Raw genomic sequence first — 15,031 nt, forward strand, 5'->3', positions numbered from 1 at the left:
ATTTGTTTTTGTTTTTTTAGTTACCTTTTTTTTTTTTAGTTTTGTTGGCAGGAATGGGCTTCCATAACATGCAGACCTGCCAGAAGTGAAAGAGCAAAGAAGGACCTTTAGGACTGGAAATGTGTGGAGCATATGATGATGCTTACAGCATGTCTGTCAATCTGAATTTCCGGCCTTAAATTGTACTGCACAGAAACCTTCTTAATAGTTAACGTTGCACCCAAACACATGTGACATAGAACTAACAATATAATTTCCAGTAAATTCATAAACCGCGTTAATTACATAATAAATGGCTTTTGTCGGGTAAATAGTAGGGTATTTAAAATTTATTTTGAATGGATAATTTTGGTACTATGGACCCCATAAGTCTATACGTCCACACTCCCTCCTTCAGCAGACAGCCGGGGACGACTCAATAAAATACTCGATTCCTACACGTTCACCAGCTCAGATGTACCATCAACCCAGAACGACAGTGACAACTTAGAGATCTACGTTTGCGCAGTTACCCCTCCGCGCAGTTTACGACGCTCTCCAACGTCTGTGTTATGAGACGTATTCTGTAAGGTATCTTTTGTCAACGTTTGTTTTCCAGCAGGGGTTACACAAGCTGTCCACGAGCAGTGGAGTGGGGACACCAACAACTTCACTTCGGCGGATTAAGAATAAAGAAGAAGCGTCTAGTGAGCGTACACTAGCTGAAACATTATGTTTCCAGCTAGCAGATATTCAAGTAAAAGTACGTCAGCTCCTTAGATAGCATATTGCAAGCACTGCATGTACTAGACTTGATAAAGCTAACCTTACTAACTTTATTACCGACAGTGTAGTCGTCGTAACATATATTTTTGTTATTTGTGCGCGTTGTTTTAAGGCTTTTCCACAGTTGCATGCGTTATCATTAGCCAAACAGTATAGCATGCCTGTTTATGTTAGCATCAAAGCTAACATGTAGGTGAAAGTTGAACCAACATATAACAGTTAGTTAGGTCACCTAAACAACGTCCTTGTCCTTGGTTTATGCTACATGTACAATGTACGCGTGTTGGGAAATGTACTGGTGTTGTTAAGTTGTAATTATAGTGAATGTTGAAGTGTTTTCCTTTCTGAGAAGGATGTTTAGTCGCAGCCTTGCACTTTGAATTTAGCTTAGCTGTGGTCACACAACTCTAGCTAGCTAGCATGGTGCTAACCGCTGCAACTTATTATGACAGCTGCTTGGCATTGTCACTACACTAGCTACGTACTTGTATAGCTTTCGTTGAGGTCTTGTGTTTTTAGAAGCACCCTTGGTGCATTGTGGCACATGCAAAAACGTGTAATGCTTGTATTTATGTCATTATTTCAATGTATGTTATTTGTGTTTTGTCAGATCAGGCTAAACTAAACCAGTGAGCACACTGTCTAGATAGTGTGCCCACCAGTTCCAGCTGGTCTTGACTGTGAATCTGTTCTCTCCCTTGCAGCCCACAGGTGCATCAGGGCATTGAAGACAGCTCAGATAGAGCATGCTGCCCCTCAGCTCTACACAACACTAAACAGAAGGGCATGCTCTTCAGTGTCAACACCCCGCATCACAACACACTACACCATCCATTCTCGGGATAAAGATTCAAGATGGGAAGGTAAGACACTGCACTATATAAAGTTACTCTTTAGATAGAATTATACGTTACCTGCAAGGACCCACACTCAAGATGGTTTCTGGCCATTTTTAAAATCTAGGCTACCCTTGAGAGGACTGATCTTTTTGTAGCTCGATCTGCATTGTGTCATGTCAACACAGGCTTTCAATCAGTGACTCTTTCGTTCCTCAATATTGTCTTTCTTATGGCCCTGTCCCAGGCATCGAAATGGAGAGGTTTGCCGACGAGGCAGATGTGGTGATAGTAGGTGGGGGCCCTGCCGGTCTTTCGGCAGCCATTCGTTTGAAGCAGCTAGCCAATGAACATGAGAAGGATCTGCGAGTGTGCCTTGTGGAGAAGGCCTCTCAGATTGGAGCACACACACTGTCGGGAGCCTGTCTGGAGCCCAGTGCCCTCAACGAACTCTTTCCTGATTGGAAGGAACGAGGGGTGAGTGACTTATTCAATATTTCTCTGTGAGCTTGGTCTATAGATTGGTAAAGATGCCCTACCTTTATACCATAAGAGATGTTTACATCAGGGCTCCATGTTGTTGTTGCTACACGTACGTTACACACTGGAATAGGGCTGCAACTAAGTTGTCTCATCTATACAATATCAAAAAATTATGAAAAGTATCAATCAATGTTTCCCAAAGCCCAAGATGATTTCCTCAGAAGTTTTTTTTTTTTTGTCCACAACTCGAAAGAGACAAATGTTTTCTTTTCATAGAGGAGTAAAGAAACTAAGAAATTTAAATTAATTTTGACTTTTTTTCAAACCGATCATCAAAAAAGTTGCTTATTAATTTAATAGTTAACAACTAATCAATTAATTGATTCATTGTTGCAGCTCTACACCGGAATAAAGTAGATTTATTCATCAACATTCATCATATGAACATGCATGTAGTTATACACACAAATCCACATGAAGTCAAAATCTCAACAACACACATTGTGCTCTTACCTCAGGCACCTTTGAACACACCAGTGACTGAAGATGTGTTCAGCATTTTAACGAAGAAACACAGAATCCCTGTCCCCATTTTGCCAGGTAAAAGCCGTTTTATTCTATTTCAATACAAAAGAAATCTCTCTTTGTATTCCACACCATTGTTCTGACGAGGGCACACGCGTCAACAGGGTGTGGTGTTGATACAAGACATCAGAATGACGTGTAAATATTACTGTTATTTACCATTGGGAGAAAAGAAACAGGTGAGAGTGTAGAGGATTTAAAAACAGCAACAAAAACAAGAAAGCTGCTGCATCACAGAAGTTAAGTGATGTATGGAGTGAGCAGACATATTGTATCCTCAGATAAAAGTGAGAAAACGATGCTACATTCTTCCCAATTAAAATGCATTTTGGAGACTTGCTACCACAAGAATTGTATCTTCACAAAAAGGTGGGAACCCTAGCGCTTGGTAGGACTGTGGTTTGTGGGTTTGTACTGATGTTTTTCCTCGTCGTCTTTAGGTCTGCCTATGGGAAACCACGGTAACTACATCGTGAGGTTGGGGAACTTTGTGCGCTGGCTGGGGGAGCAGGCCGAGGAGCTGGGAGTGGAGCTGTACCCTGGTTATGCTGCAGCTGAGGTGAGAACGCCTTTACATTTATTTTATGACAATTTGCATGCAATGCAAAATATTTTTTTTATCATTTATTTAAAATGTTTGTCTTTTTCTCAGAATTGTGTAGATTATTTGTCCATTAAGTCAGTATCTTGCCACTGGCCTGATTTAAAAATAAAACCTTTATTGTTTTCGATAAACTAACTTTAACTGCCAATTATTTAATTTTCATCCTGGGCTAAACTCATTTATAGACGTACATACACACATACATTCTTTATTTTTTACTGCCTAATCAATTCATTGGGTCAGTTGTTAGTGGCTGATTAATAGTTTTACCTGTATTGGTAGACATGGATATTGTTAAGTAAAAGAGTATCTAATCCAGTAATCGGTGCCTCTGTTTGTGCTTGTTCAATCATTTAAATTAAACATTTGTTTACAGCTTTAATCCTTTTTTTGTATTATTTTTGTCAAGGTTTTGTTTCACGAAGATGGAAGTGTAAAGGGAATTGCCACCAATGACGTAGGCATCGGCAAAGATGGCTCACCGAAGGTATTGTGCAGTGAAAAAACAAATTCATAATTCTGTCCAGCTGTAGTTTGTTTGTCATCAATGAAAATTATAAATATAGGCCCTTCTTTACAATATACAGCGGTACAGGAATGAGTCCTAAAACTCAGAAATGAGATCTTATTTTGTACAATAATCCAGAATCCAATGGAAAAGTCCCATCGGCCTTTTGTCGGGGGAACCAGTGCGACGTCCGGGTCTGGCCTACAAAAAATACACCATTCCTGCACCACTCTATGCACACAAATAGCTTGTATACATCCGGCCCTTTGAAAGATTATGAAGGCGAAATAAACCAACAGGAGCACAAGCACTTGTTGTGACGCAACATGCATAATGAAGTATAAAAGTTTATGTTTCTCCTTTCTGTCTGATTACACCAATTGTTGTTTTCCTCTACATAACCGCCTGCTATCCTACTAGCCTAACTCTTACTATTACCACTCCTCTCTTGCTTTAGGATGTTTTTGAGAGAGGAATGGAGCTCCACGCTAAAGTCACGTTGTTTGGAGAGGGCTGCCACGGCCACTTGGCCAAGCAGCTTTACAAGCAATTCAACCTGCGGGAGAACTGTGAACCGCAGACCTACGCCATTGGCCTCAAGGAGGTAAATAACATGGACTGCTCACATTAAGCTGCTGTTGGTCACTCTGGTTGTGGCCTAAATTGGATTTCCCCAAAAGCCGGTTTGACTGATCATTCCTAATGAGTAAAATCCATCGTGAGGTGATTGTTAAAAGTCGTAGCGGTGATGTTTTTTTTAGGTGTGGGCGGTCGATGAGAAGAAGTGGAGGCCGGGCAGAGCGGAGCATTCTGTGGGCTGGCCCCTGAACAGACACACGTATGGAGGATCCTTCCTGTACCACCTGAATGAGGGAGAGCCGCTGGTGGCGTTGGGCTTCGTGGTGAGTGGCTTCGTGTACATTCTGCTAACGATACCAACAGATGTGACAGCTGATTGTCATGCAGGCAGCGAATAACCGCGGCTTGAGCTTCTAAGTAAATAGTCTGCATCATCACGATATATTATTTATCCTGCAGAGGAAAGATAAACATAACTCAATATTTCACTTTGACATGTATACTGGGAATATATTTAAATATTCTTATTCATATCTCTGCCATTCTGCACACATGGATGTGTTAGTGATCGAGGAGACCAATCCCCAATATTTGGAACCGTTATACATTTGCAGCAAAATGTAGAATAACAAACAACACAAAGCTTTGCTTAAATGCCTTGAAGCATCTGTTTAATGAAATACTGCAAACGGAAGGCCATGACTTGGGAAGGACATAGCCACAAATGTCTCCCAATTTCAGCTGAGATGAACAGCATAGTGCTGCAGCACGCATCTTTGGGTTTAATTAAAGGTGTTAACTTTTAAGGATACTGAAAGCCGTACTTTGTAGTGTCGACACCGGGAGCCTAATGCGTGTTCTAGATTGATGGCACAAATGCAACAAAGACAATATGGAAAAACTCACGACATTCAAAGTATTTTAAGCCACAGTAGCTTCAGAACATAATCAAACACCCTACCTTTTCCCACTTTATTTTTTACTTGTTATACTTTTTTCTTTTCTTCATTAAACTGGCCATGCTTTTTCCGCTCCAGGTGGGTCTTGACTACAGCAACCCTTACCTGAGCCCCTTCAGGGAGTTCCAGCGCTGGAAGCATCATCCCTTCATAGCTGCCACGCTGGAGGGAGGCACCAGGATCGCATATGGAGCCAGGGCGCTGAACGAGGGAGGGCTTCAGGTATGCGTCTCACTTACATACATTCATCGTCAACAAAGACACTTGCTTGTGCGTCTTAGAAGCGGTTAGTTTGAGTTCACTAATGTGTGTTGGTTTCTGTTGCGTCCTCAGTCTGATTCTATTCTGACTATTTGATTTGTGACAGTTTTAAGGTGAGGATAGATAACGTCCTCTGATCCTTCAGATACGCAATATCACTCTTATTGGGCAAAGATTTTAGATTAGATTACAAATATGGATAAATTAAAAATATTTCTTCACTAATTAGCCAATAAATATGGACTTATGGACGTTTCATACTTAATAAAAGTTTACCTGATACCACTTGAGGTGCCATCGTTTTACAAAGTGTCATTATTAGAACTATGGATGAGGGCTGCATTGTGAAATACTAAATGAAGGCAACTTATTGCAGTGAGATGTTGTAATACTATAGAACACGTCTGTTTTGGGGTAGTTTTAGAGCTTTACTAATAATAAAAAAAGTTTTCATGTATTTGTAAATAAGAATACAAGAGTAAGCACAGCCGCTGCTCATTCACAGTGAAAAGGTCCGTTGAGGATGGTTTCCTCTCGGTGGAGGATTTCTAGAGTCCAACTGGGAAGCGAGCCAGCAGCTGACCCCAAACAGCCTTGAGGGATCATACATCCCACCCGGCTTACGGGGAGGATGTCTGGGCTACCTTCATCAAACTCCTTCCACTGCGACCTCCACCGGGACACTCTGCAGAAAATGGATGACTGGATATAAATAAAGTCTCATGATTGCACATTCACTAATTGCTTTGTGGCTGATAGTATCCAGTAAAATGATGGATACGCTGATGACATATTTGCTCTCGCATTAAACATGAATGTGAAAAAAAATAAATGTGCATGAACTCTCTCCTCCTCCTCCTCTCCAGTCCATCCCAAAGCTGACGTTCCCCGGAGGGCTGCTGATAGGCTGCAGCCCTGGTTTCATGAACGTCCCAAAGATCAAAGGCACCCACACAGCCATGAAGAGCGGCATGCTGGCTGCTGAGGCCATTTTCCCCAAAGTCACAGCAGAGAGCCTGGATTCAGAGACGACAGGTACGGAGTTTAAGACCCATAGGCGGTCCTGATAGCAGCACCAGTAGCTGTTTGTGTGTCCTTCCAGGTACTCCCTTATGGCTCACAGCTTGTAAAGGTTAGCTATATGCAACACCTCATGGGGGGAAATGATATTAACTCTGAGGTTACAGAAGAGCAAACACTGCAATGAGGCCGGCTCATAACATAGCAACATTTTCCAGCTGTAAAAGGTCAGGCAATGCACTCTTTAATATGAGTTTTCAATGCAACCGTAGCAAACTGTCAAGAATCCAAACATAATGATCTATGATCCATCTCTGTAGCACTGTGCTGACTTATTCACTGAATCATTTTTCATGAAGGTTTTACTTCATGTTGTCGTTCCTCTGGAGCACAAAGACGAAATAGGAATGGACTTTTAAAATCCAAATGGTGCGTTGTGAAAATAGAAACCAACAAATGTTAAGTTCTTAAAGGGTTCGTTAGCCCAAATGACTTTTTTTCACTCCTAGTAGCATTATGCTGCGCAGATAGTTTGTAGTGATCTGTCTCCAAAAATTCTGCCACCGCTCAAAGTTTTTTTTTTTTTTTTGAGGTAGGGAATTTAAAGCTTCTCAAAAATGACAGCAGAAGCAGTGTTTCAGCACAAACTGTCCTAGTTGATGAGGAGAGTCCACTTACCCGTGAAATGCTATAAATGTACAGAAAAGTATACATGACGCCAGAAGGGAAATTACAAACCTTCAATTTATTATTATTTATTTTTTACATCCTCCCAGGCCTCCATGCGCCCGAGTATGCTGAGACTCTGAAGGATTCGTGGGTGTGGAAAGAGCTGCGCGCCGTGAGAAACATCCGGCCGTCCTTCCACAATTACTTTGGCCTGTACGGTGGCATGGCCTACACTGGAGTCTTCTACTGGATCTTCAGAGGGAAAGAGCCGTGGACGCTCAAACACTGTGGTGAGAACCATTGTGCAGCTTGCTGTTGACTCAAGTGTTATTATTATTATTAAGTATTATATTATTACGTTTTATTATTGAGCTAATCTCTCTATTGGTGCAGCCTAACAGAAGCAACAAAGGGAGATGGATTGTAGACAAAGCAGGGTAACTGCGACGAACTAACATTAGTTGTTGACCTAAAACACGAACCTTAAATGTAGTTTAAAAAATATCTTTATATATATTTTTTTTCAATGAAACAGTGTCATGCTCTGGGCTGCGTGCTTCATATCAGGACTACTTCCTGTTGCTCATGTCTCATTCTCTTCATTTTCGCTAAATGCACTTCCTACATTTATGCTCCCCCCCCCCCCCTGTGTTCAGTGTCAGAACTGCATGTGTGTGTATTCACTTTATGTTTTAGATAAACGAAAAACTACATTATCGCTCAAACACTTCAGCTAAAGTTGATAATGACAGCAACAGGACAGGGGAGGAAGAAACGAGGTTTTTGGCTTGATTAATAATCTAATAATGGGATGGCTAAAAAAGTCTAAAATGATGTAGGAAGATGGTTTATTTTTATCCTGAAATGTGATTTCCAATCTGTCATTGCAAAGAGAGCCTGGCTTTACTTCAGTGGGGTGAGCTTTGCTGATCGTATAAAGAACATTACATGTACGGTGGAGCAGTGGAGCATTCCATGCGGTTAGTTGTGCTGCTGCAGATCAGCAGCACAGCACAATGCTCGTGTGCTTTTTTTATTCTTTAGGTGAAGTATGAGGTCGCGTTATCTCAGCAGAGTAAATCAACATTTCGTAATTGTCTGTACTCGATCTGTGTCAGGCCTCGATGCAGACCAGCTGAAACCGGCTAAAGAGTGCACGCCCATTGAATACCCGAAGCCCGACGGCAAGCTGAGCTTTGACCTGCTGTCTTCTGTGGCTCTGAGCGGCACCAACCACGAGGGGGACCAGCCCGCCCACCTGACCCTGAAGAACGACAGCGTCCCGGTGGACAGGAACCTGGCCATATACGACGGACCCGAGCAGCGCTTCTGCCCCGCAGGTACCTACTGTAATATTACAATATGTCCAGCTGAACCCATATCCATATAGCTATATATATATATATATATAGCTATATATATATATAGCATATCGCATAAAAAACAAATGCAAACAACTCTGCAATAGGCAATACAGTGCTAAAAAATCTCAGATCATGAGATCTCTCACTCAATTTCTCCTTTTTTGCTGAACTTTTGATCAGAAGACAAACTGTGAATCAAAATGAATAGAAATATTTCACAGCCTTCGTTTCCTCCCAGGTGTGTACGAGTACGTTCCGCTGGAGACTGGAGATGGGATGAGGTTGCAGATCAACGCTCAGAACTGTGTCCACTGTAAGACCTGCGACATCAAGGACCCGAGCCAGAACATCAACTGGGTCGTGCCCGAAGGCGGCGGCGGGCCGGCCTACAATGGAATGTGAACGTCTGGTTTTTTTAATCTCTAGAAAGAGAACTGTGACGTGTCGACCACTCAGGGTTGCAGTACAGAAAATAACTATATAGAAGTTTTGAGAGTATGGCAAATCAAATCTCCAAAAAGCAAAGTTAGGAATTGATTCATAGAAATGTGTTCTTACGTTATACAGTGGCATAGTTTAAAATGAGGCACAGCAGTGAAACCCTTGTTAAATACAGGACCATATGAAACTGAAGCTAGAAGTCACAAGTTCCATTGTTTGCATTACTCATTAAAATCCACATTAAGGGCATTTAAAGTAGTTTAAAAATAAAGTGGCTTCCATTTGTTGTGAGGAAGTACTTAATCAACTGTAATAGTTAATATATTTCCTTCAAAATGTTTCTGTAAAATAACAGTTCTCAAACACAGGTTTATATCAGCATTTATTCCAGATGTTTGGACAGCATTTCATCCACACATTGTACATAAAATAATTAATGAATAAAGAACTCTTGAAGGTTATCCTTTTGGTTTTATTGACTTCTGTAAAAAAAAAAAAAACAGATGTACTGTATGCGGTATCAAAATCCCTACAATGAAACGATACAACGTTTTGCTTTGCTCAACTACTTCAAAGCCCCAGAGTGAGGAGCAGTGGAGTTAGCCATGCATCAGACTAACTCAAAATATTCATTACAGTGAAGGCGCTTGTCAGAATAAAGACAGGTCAAAGCTTACGACAGTTATTCCCTTAAAACAACACAAACAGTGAGAGGTGTGCCCGCTTGAACACATGAGGACCTGCTGTACGTTTTCACCTGCCGACAGCGGCACACGTAGAGATGACTTCAGACATTAACGGTACTAACAAGGAATCATTGCATCGCCGCGCCAGACGTTCATGCAAACATTTTGGCATAGATTTTCTTTTCTTTCTCCTTCTCCTCCTGGATCTTCAGCTGAACCCTCTTCATCTCGTTGCTGATCGCTGTCGATAGAAAAACACTTTGAATTAGCTCAACAAGTGGATCGATGGATCGTGTCTGCGTTTCACTTGCAGACTTCAAACACCGCTTTGTAACACACGTCTGCTTCACTTAGCAGACATCCACCTCCTGAAGGCAGAGCGTGACGCGCAGTGATCGCTCTTATCTCCGAGCGAGCAGCCAATGAACTGCTGCTTAAAATAACTCAAATATAGGAGGACTGCAACACTATCAACATGCAGAGCTCCAGAGTTGCAGCGTGATTAAATACAAGAGTTACTAGTTTCTGATAAAGTGTCCATTCTTTAACAAATTGGGACAGAAACTGTAATCTTTTAGGTCGGTTCCATCAGATTCACTCCGCTGGTAGCTGAGGTTGGCTGTACAGCAGTGTTGAATGTCAGTTTATGAAGTTAATGTGCTTTGTTCTATATCCTTAGATTTAATTCTTCATCAGTCTGTAGATGATTTTTTTTTTTGGTATCATGCTGCTCATAGAGAACACAATTACTCATTTCCCCCAATAAAGTTCAATTAGGAGAAACAACAAACTGAGACAACAGGACGTCTTCCTGCAGCCGTGGACTGTTTCTCTTCATGAGCTTGCATAATAAGTTTGAATAATACATGTGAATATGCATGCGATGTTAAACAGAAGGGGAAATATTTGCAGCATTCTACGGCTGAACAAAGAATATGTTCAGGACAAATTCCCCACCTTTGTCTTCTGGAGCTATTCCCTGAGCTTTCTTCAGATCGACCTGAAAAGTGCAGAAAAGCATTCGGTGAGTGAAGCAGATCTACCAGGTCATAAATACATAAGCACTGTTATTACAGCACATTATCTGTCGGTGCTAACAATACTGTTTAAAACCAGATATACAGACAATGATGTACATTTTGAATGGCTGTGTTGTGCAGTATATAGAGGTGCGCGTGTGGATGTTACCAATGCTTTGCCGTTCTCCTTTAACCCCTGCCAGGCCTGGCCCCTCCGGAACAGGGCCTTAGTGTTGGCTTGGTTCAGCCCTAGAGCCTGTAGACACGACAGAGAAACGTCACAAATCACATTATGTCCTCCTTCATAGTCTTATTACAGTTGGAGATATTCATTTGTGACTTTATTTTTAAGCAATCCTCATATTTAACATATATACGAGGTAGGAACCGACAATTTATTTGCATATATATCATATTTCTGTGAAATTGACTTGTAAGTACGAGGCATAATGTATACTACCAATAACGAATAATTCACCATTTTGTGAAATTCTCTTATTTGCTTTAATAAATAGTCCGACCCCCCCCCCCACTGACAGACGTACCTCGTTGCAGCTGTCCAGAGCGTCCTGCCACAGCTCCATCTTCAGGTGACATGCTGCCGTGTTGAGGAAGCAGCTGAGCGCCGCGGGCTCTAGCTTCTGCTGCGCCTCCTCCTCCAGCAGCTCTCCACTCACCTCCAAGTACCTGCACGGGTAAAACATTCACGCTCATTGTTGGTGACAGACCAGGAGCAGTTTGTTGCCTGTTAGGTTCAAAGCTTTCTTGGTTTTGGGCTTTTTATGAGATTTCCAACCAGAATTAAGATACACGTGTTATTTACGCATGCCCCATGTTAAATCCTTTTTTCCAGGTTATTTTTAAACTGTTAATCTCAATTAAACTGCCCTGAGAATAAACTACATGCCTGAGGATGAGGCTCATACACCACAGCAGTTCATTTCAGTATTTATTTATAGAATATTTCTAAAATGTATGTAGATTATCTGAGGATTTGATTTCCTCTGCAAGGGTTGCTGAACACGTGCCTTTCAAATTGTCACTGAAAGTAACACACACACACACACACACACACACACACACACACACACACACACACACACACACACACACACACACACACACACACACACACACACACCTGAGGGCTTTGCTATATTTGCTGACTGCAGCTTTCCAGTCTTGATTCTTAAACAGACTGTTTCCAGCATTCTTCACGTCCTCAGCGACAGACAGAACTTTGTCAACCTGAAAGCAGAAAGGCAACAAACAGGATCAGACCGGCTGTAAACAAAGCGATTAGTCCGACGATCTAAACCACTTTACTTTGAGGGACAATCGAAACTGAGCACACTCAAAATGCCTAAAATCTATCGTCCCTCATTTTGGTGACAAGCCCTTGAATTTATTTCGTAGCAGTGTTGCCATGTTTCCAGTGTTTGTTATGCTCAACACGTCGTGGATCTCGATATTGATCTTCTCTGTTTTGGATGAGACAAGAAAGCCAGAGTTGTGCAGCTTAGAGCTATCTGATGCTATCTAACAAAGTTCCCCCGCGTCCTTGAGGATCAAAGACTTCACCGATACTCACGTCTTTAAAGTCGACATCGGAGTCCTCGGGGAAGTCTGGGTGGGTGTCTCCGGTCCCATCGCTCGGTCCAGTGCTCCAGCTGTCCTCGTCCTTGTGCTCACCACAGTCTGATATGAGGCATGGCTGCAAAGGTAGACATTCAAATCAAATAAAGACGACAACAGAGCATCTGGAAGTAACACCATGGTGGTAAAACACGTGATATTATGGGTAAATGTATTATTTATTTACCTTTACAGGGACGTCCTCGTTGGTGTCGATGGCCTCCAGCATCTTCATGATTCCCAACCCTTTCAACACTTGTCCAAAGACGACATGCTTGCCGTCTAAGTGTGGAGTGGGGACGGTGGTGATGAAGAACTGGGAGCCGTTGGTGTTCGGCCCGGCGTTGGCCATGCTTAGCAGACCCACTTTGTCATGCTACATAGAGAAGGAACATCATTATAACAACAGACACAATGTGGCACTGCTAACACACAGAACACAGGAAACAGAGATCTGCGGTTATTTCTGTTATTCAGAAACAAGAGTCCAGAAGGCCTTAGTCTCCTTGTTATAGCTAGAAATAACGACAGTGATGGAGAACCTTGGCACTAGTGTAGACCTTCTGTCGTTGGACCGAGATAATATGGGTTCTGATGTTCAGTAGTTTACCTTGTAGTGGAAGTTCTCATCCTCAAACTTCTCCCCATAGATGCTCTCCCCCCCGGTGCCATTATGGTTGGAGAAGTCACCTCCTTGGATCATAAACTTCTTGATGACTGCAAAAGAAAAAATGTACAAATTACATTACAGGTAAACCAGACTGAAGCTTCCTCATTTAAAAAGGAAATAGATGGAGCCTGTTCAAATAGTTACTGAATATTTTACATACTATACTGTCTAATGATTGAATAAAAGCATTAATAAATAACATAATATTACATTATTCAGCATCTACCCGTCGGTTAAAACATCCATTTTGTGTCATTTGTTTTCCCCAACTCAACCTTTATCAAATGTGGCCATGTATGCAGTTTTACTTGTTATGGATTTTGGTTAATTGACACCTGAAATAGATTATTTGGGTGAGTTCAGCAAGTAAGTAACTAGATATTCTCCAAACGGCTCACTGCATTGGATGTCCTTTTAGCCACTTCTTGTGTACTAAAACTTCCAAGTCTGTCATTTCAAACTAAAATGTCCCTTTATAATGCAGACGGTGGAGAAGCATTTTTACTTCTGTGGAACGGGCATCCTTTGAAGTGCAGCGGTTTCCCAGTGGATTTGCCGGTGCCTTTCTCTCCGGTGCAGAGCGCCCGGAAGTTTTCAGCAGTTTTGGGGGCGATGTCAGCAAACAGCTCCAGAACTATCCGGCCAGCTGTGGACAGAAGAAGAAAAAAGGTCAAGTCAGTGTAACTTTACTGACCTACAGTAGAGTCAGGAGCAAGTTAGTGGTTTATATACAACAAATCATTATAGTTACATTACCGGTATATTTACTAGAAAAACAAGACAACGTATTGCAGGATATTAAGATATTTAAAATCGGCCTCGTCAGGCTACAGTAAAATATGTCTTTGTTGTGTTTCCAAGTTATTAGCTGCAGACAGTTAAATCATCAATAAGCCACTTGTTAGCTAATGTTCAGCTTCTGCCTACTCATGATTAATTATCACTAACTACAATGGTTATAAACGCTGTGTTACACTGGTATAACAGCAAAGCTAAGCGTGGGGATAGCTAACGTTAACTAAACTAACAAGTCATTGTAGACAACACAACCACACGTGGTTAATGCACTCTCACGCGCTCTGTAACCGTTTATCGAAGTAAAGCTAGCAGTTAGCTCACGTTCTACACCAGCGAGATACTCACATCGATATGTTACAGACTGGCTTTATTTGTAAGGTGCAACGTTAACTCCTCTAGCAGCTAACTAGCATGAATTAATCACTTTGTACAAAGTCACCATTACGAGCCAGAATTGTGCTAAGCTAAACAGGGGCTAACGTTAACGGTTAAACTGATGCTAACTGACATTTAAAATCAAAATGTCCTGACCTTTTTCACCGCCAATGTCTACATCGAAGAAGACACGAGGGTTTTCGGGGTTTGAAGGCTTGTCAGACGGTATTGGGTTAGACATTTTAAGGACAGGGCGGATTTCAGACACTTGTTTCGGCTAACCTAACGTTAGCTAATCCCAGCCGGTGTAACGTCGCTACAGGAGCAGGTTAAATTGAGGATGGACTCAATCACTTCCGGTAGGAAGATTTCAAAATAAAACTGGTATGTTGGTTGAGAATGCATTGAGTGTTATGAAGAGACGAAATAAATCAATGAATAATCGTTTGTTTGGCTTGCAAACCTAGAACGACGAAAACAAACATAATTCATAATTTATCCCAAAATGTCCCTTGCACAGCATTATGCCCTTATGCGTAATCTCGTGTGCGACTGTGCTCTTCCACAGAACTTCCGGTCATGCTCAATAGAATTCACATTTAGAAATATTTTGTGTGAAATCGATGAATTACTCCATTACAGTTAGGTCGTGTAATAGCGGGTTACATAATCAAGCATAAAAAACGTGTTTTGCTAATCCAGCTAATACTTGACAAATGAGTCAAAAGATATGAAAATCAAATTTTCAATATGAGTTTACATCCAGGTGCAGGT

At 41.6% G+C, this 15,031-nt stretch overlaps 2 protein-coding genes across 2 annotated transcripts; one reads left to right on the forward strand and one right to left on the reverse strand.

Moving 5' to 3' along the window:
* The first annotated feature begins 495 nt into the window (after positions 1–495).
* etfdh (electron transfer flavoprotein dehydrogenase) lies at positions 496–9,535 on the forward strand. The gene is made up of 13 exons (XM_031866958.1): positions 496–742; positions 1,470–1,628; positions 1,849–2,078; positions 2,603–2,684; positions 3,110–3,228; positions 3,683–3,760; positions 4,239–4,385; positions 4,543–4,683; positions 5,398–5,541; positions 6,447–6,615; positions 7,377–7,559; positions 8,388–8,609; positions 8,872–9,535. The coding sequence occupies exons 1-13, from the start codon at positions 712–714 to the stop codon at positions 9,033–9,035; spliced, it is 1,869 nt and encodes a 622-aa protein (XP_031722818.1). The 5' UTR covers positions 496–711; the 3' UTR covers positions 9,036–9,535.
* Positions 9,440–14,597, reverse strand: ppid (peptidylprolyl isomerase D). The gene is made up of 10 exons (XM_031866959.1): positions 14,414–14,597; positions 13,590–13,730; positions 13,025–13,131; positions 12,602–12,790; positions 12,371–12,493; positions 11,921–12,027; positions 11,325–11,466; positions 10,949–11,035; positions 10,718–10,760; positions 9,440–10,001 (listed from the first exon to the last, which is right to left on the reverse strand). Exons 1-10 carry the CDS (start codon positions 14,496–14,498, stop codon positions 9,913–9,915), a joined length of 1,113 nt encoding a protein of 370 aa, XP_031722819.1. The 5' UTR covers positions 14,499–14,597; the 3' UTR covers positions 9,440–9,912.
* Positions 14,598–15,031: the final 434 nt, after the last annotated feature.

Source organism: Anarrhichthys ocellatus, unplaced genomic scaffold, assembly GCF_004355925.1.
Source record: "Anarrhichthys ocellatus isolate YVR2014 unplaced genomic scaffold, GSC_Weel_1.0 scaffold37, whole genome shotgun sequence".
NCBI classification, from domain to species: domain Eukaryota; kingdom Metazoa; phylum Chordata; class Actinopteri; order Perciformes; family Anarhichadidae; genus Anarrhichthys; species Anarrhichthys ocellatus.

Excerpts from the sequence above, each read along its gene's own strand:
- etfdh (XM_031866958.1), top strand. The coding sequence starts at position 712 with ATGTTTCCAGCTAGCAGATATTCAAGTAAAA. Across the intron at positions 3,761-4,238 it reads GCAAAGATGGCTCACCGAAG|GATGTTTTTGAGAGAGGAAT; the intron begins GTATTGTGCAGT and ends CTCTTGCTTTAG. Across the intron at positions 7,560-8,387 it reads GTGGACGCTCAAACACTGTG|GCCTCGATGCAGACCAGCTG; the intron begins GTGAGAACCATT and ends GATCTGTGTCAG.
- ppid (XM_031866959.1), bottom strand. The coding sequence starts at position 14,498 with ATGTCTAACCCAATACCGTCTGACAAGCCTTCAAACCCCGAAAACCCT. Across the intron at positions 11,467-11,920 it reads AAATATAGCAAAGCCCTCAG|GTACTTGGAGGTGAGTGGAG; the intron begins GTGTGTGTGTGT and ends TTACCCGTGCAG. Across the intron at positions 10,761-10,948 it reads AGGAGAACGGCAAAGCATTG|GTCGATCTGAAGAAAGCTCA; the intron begins GTAACATCCACA and ends TGCACTTTTCAG.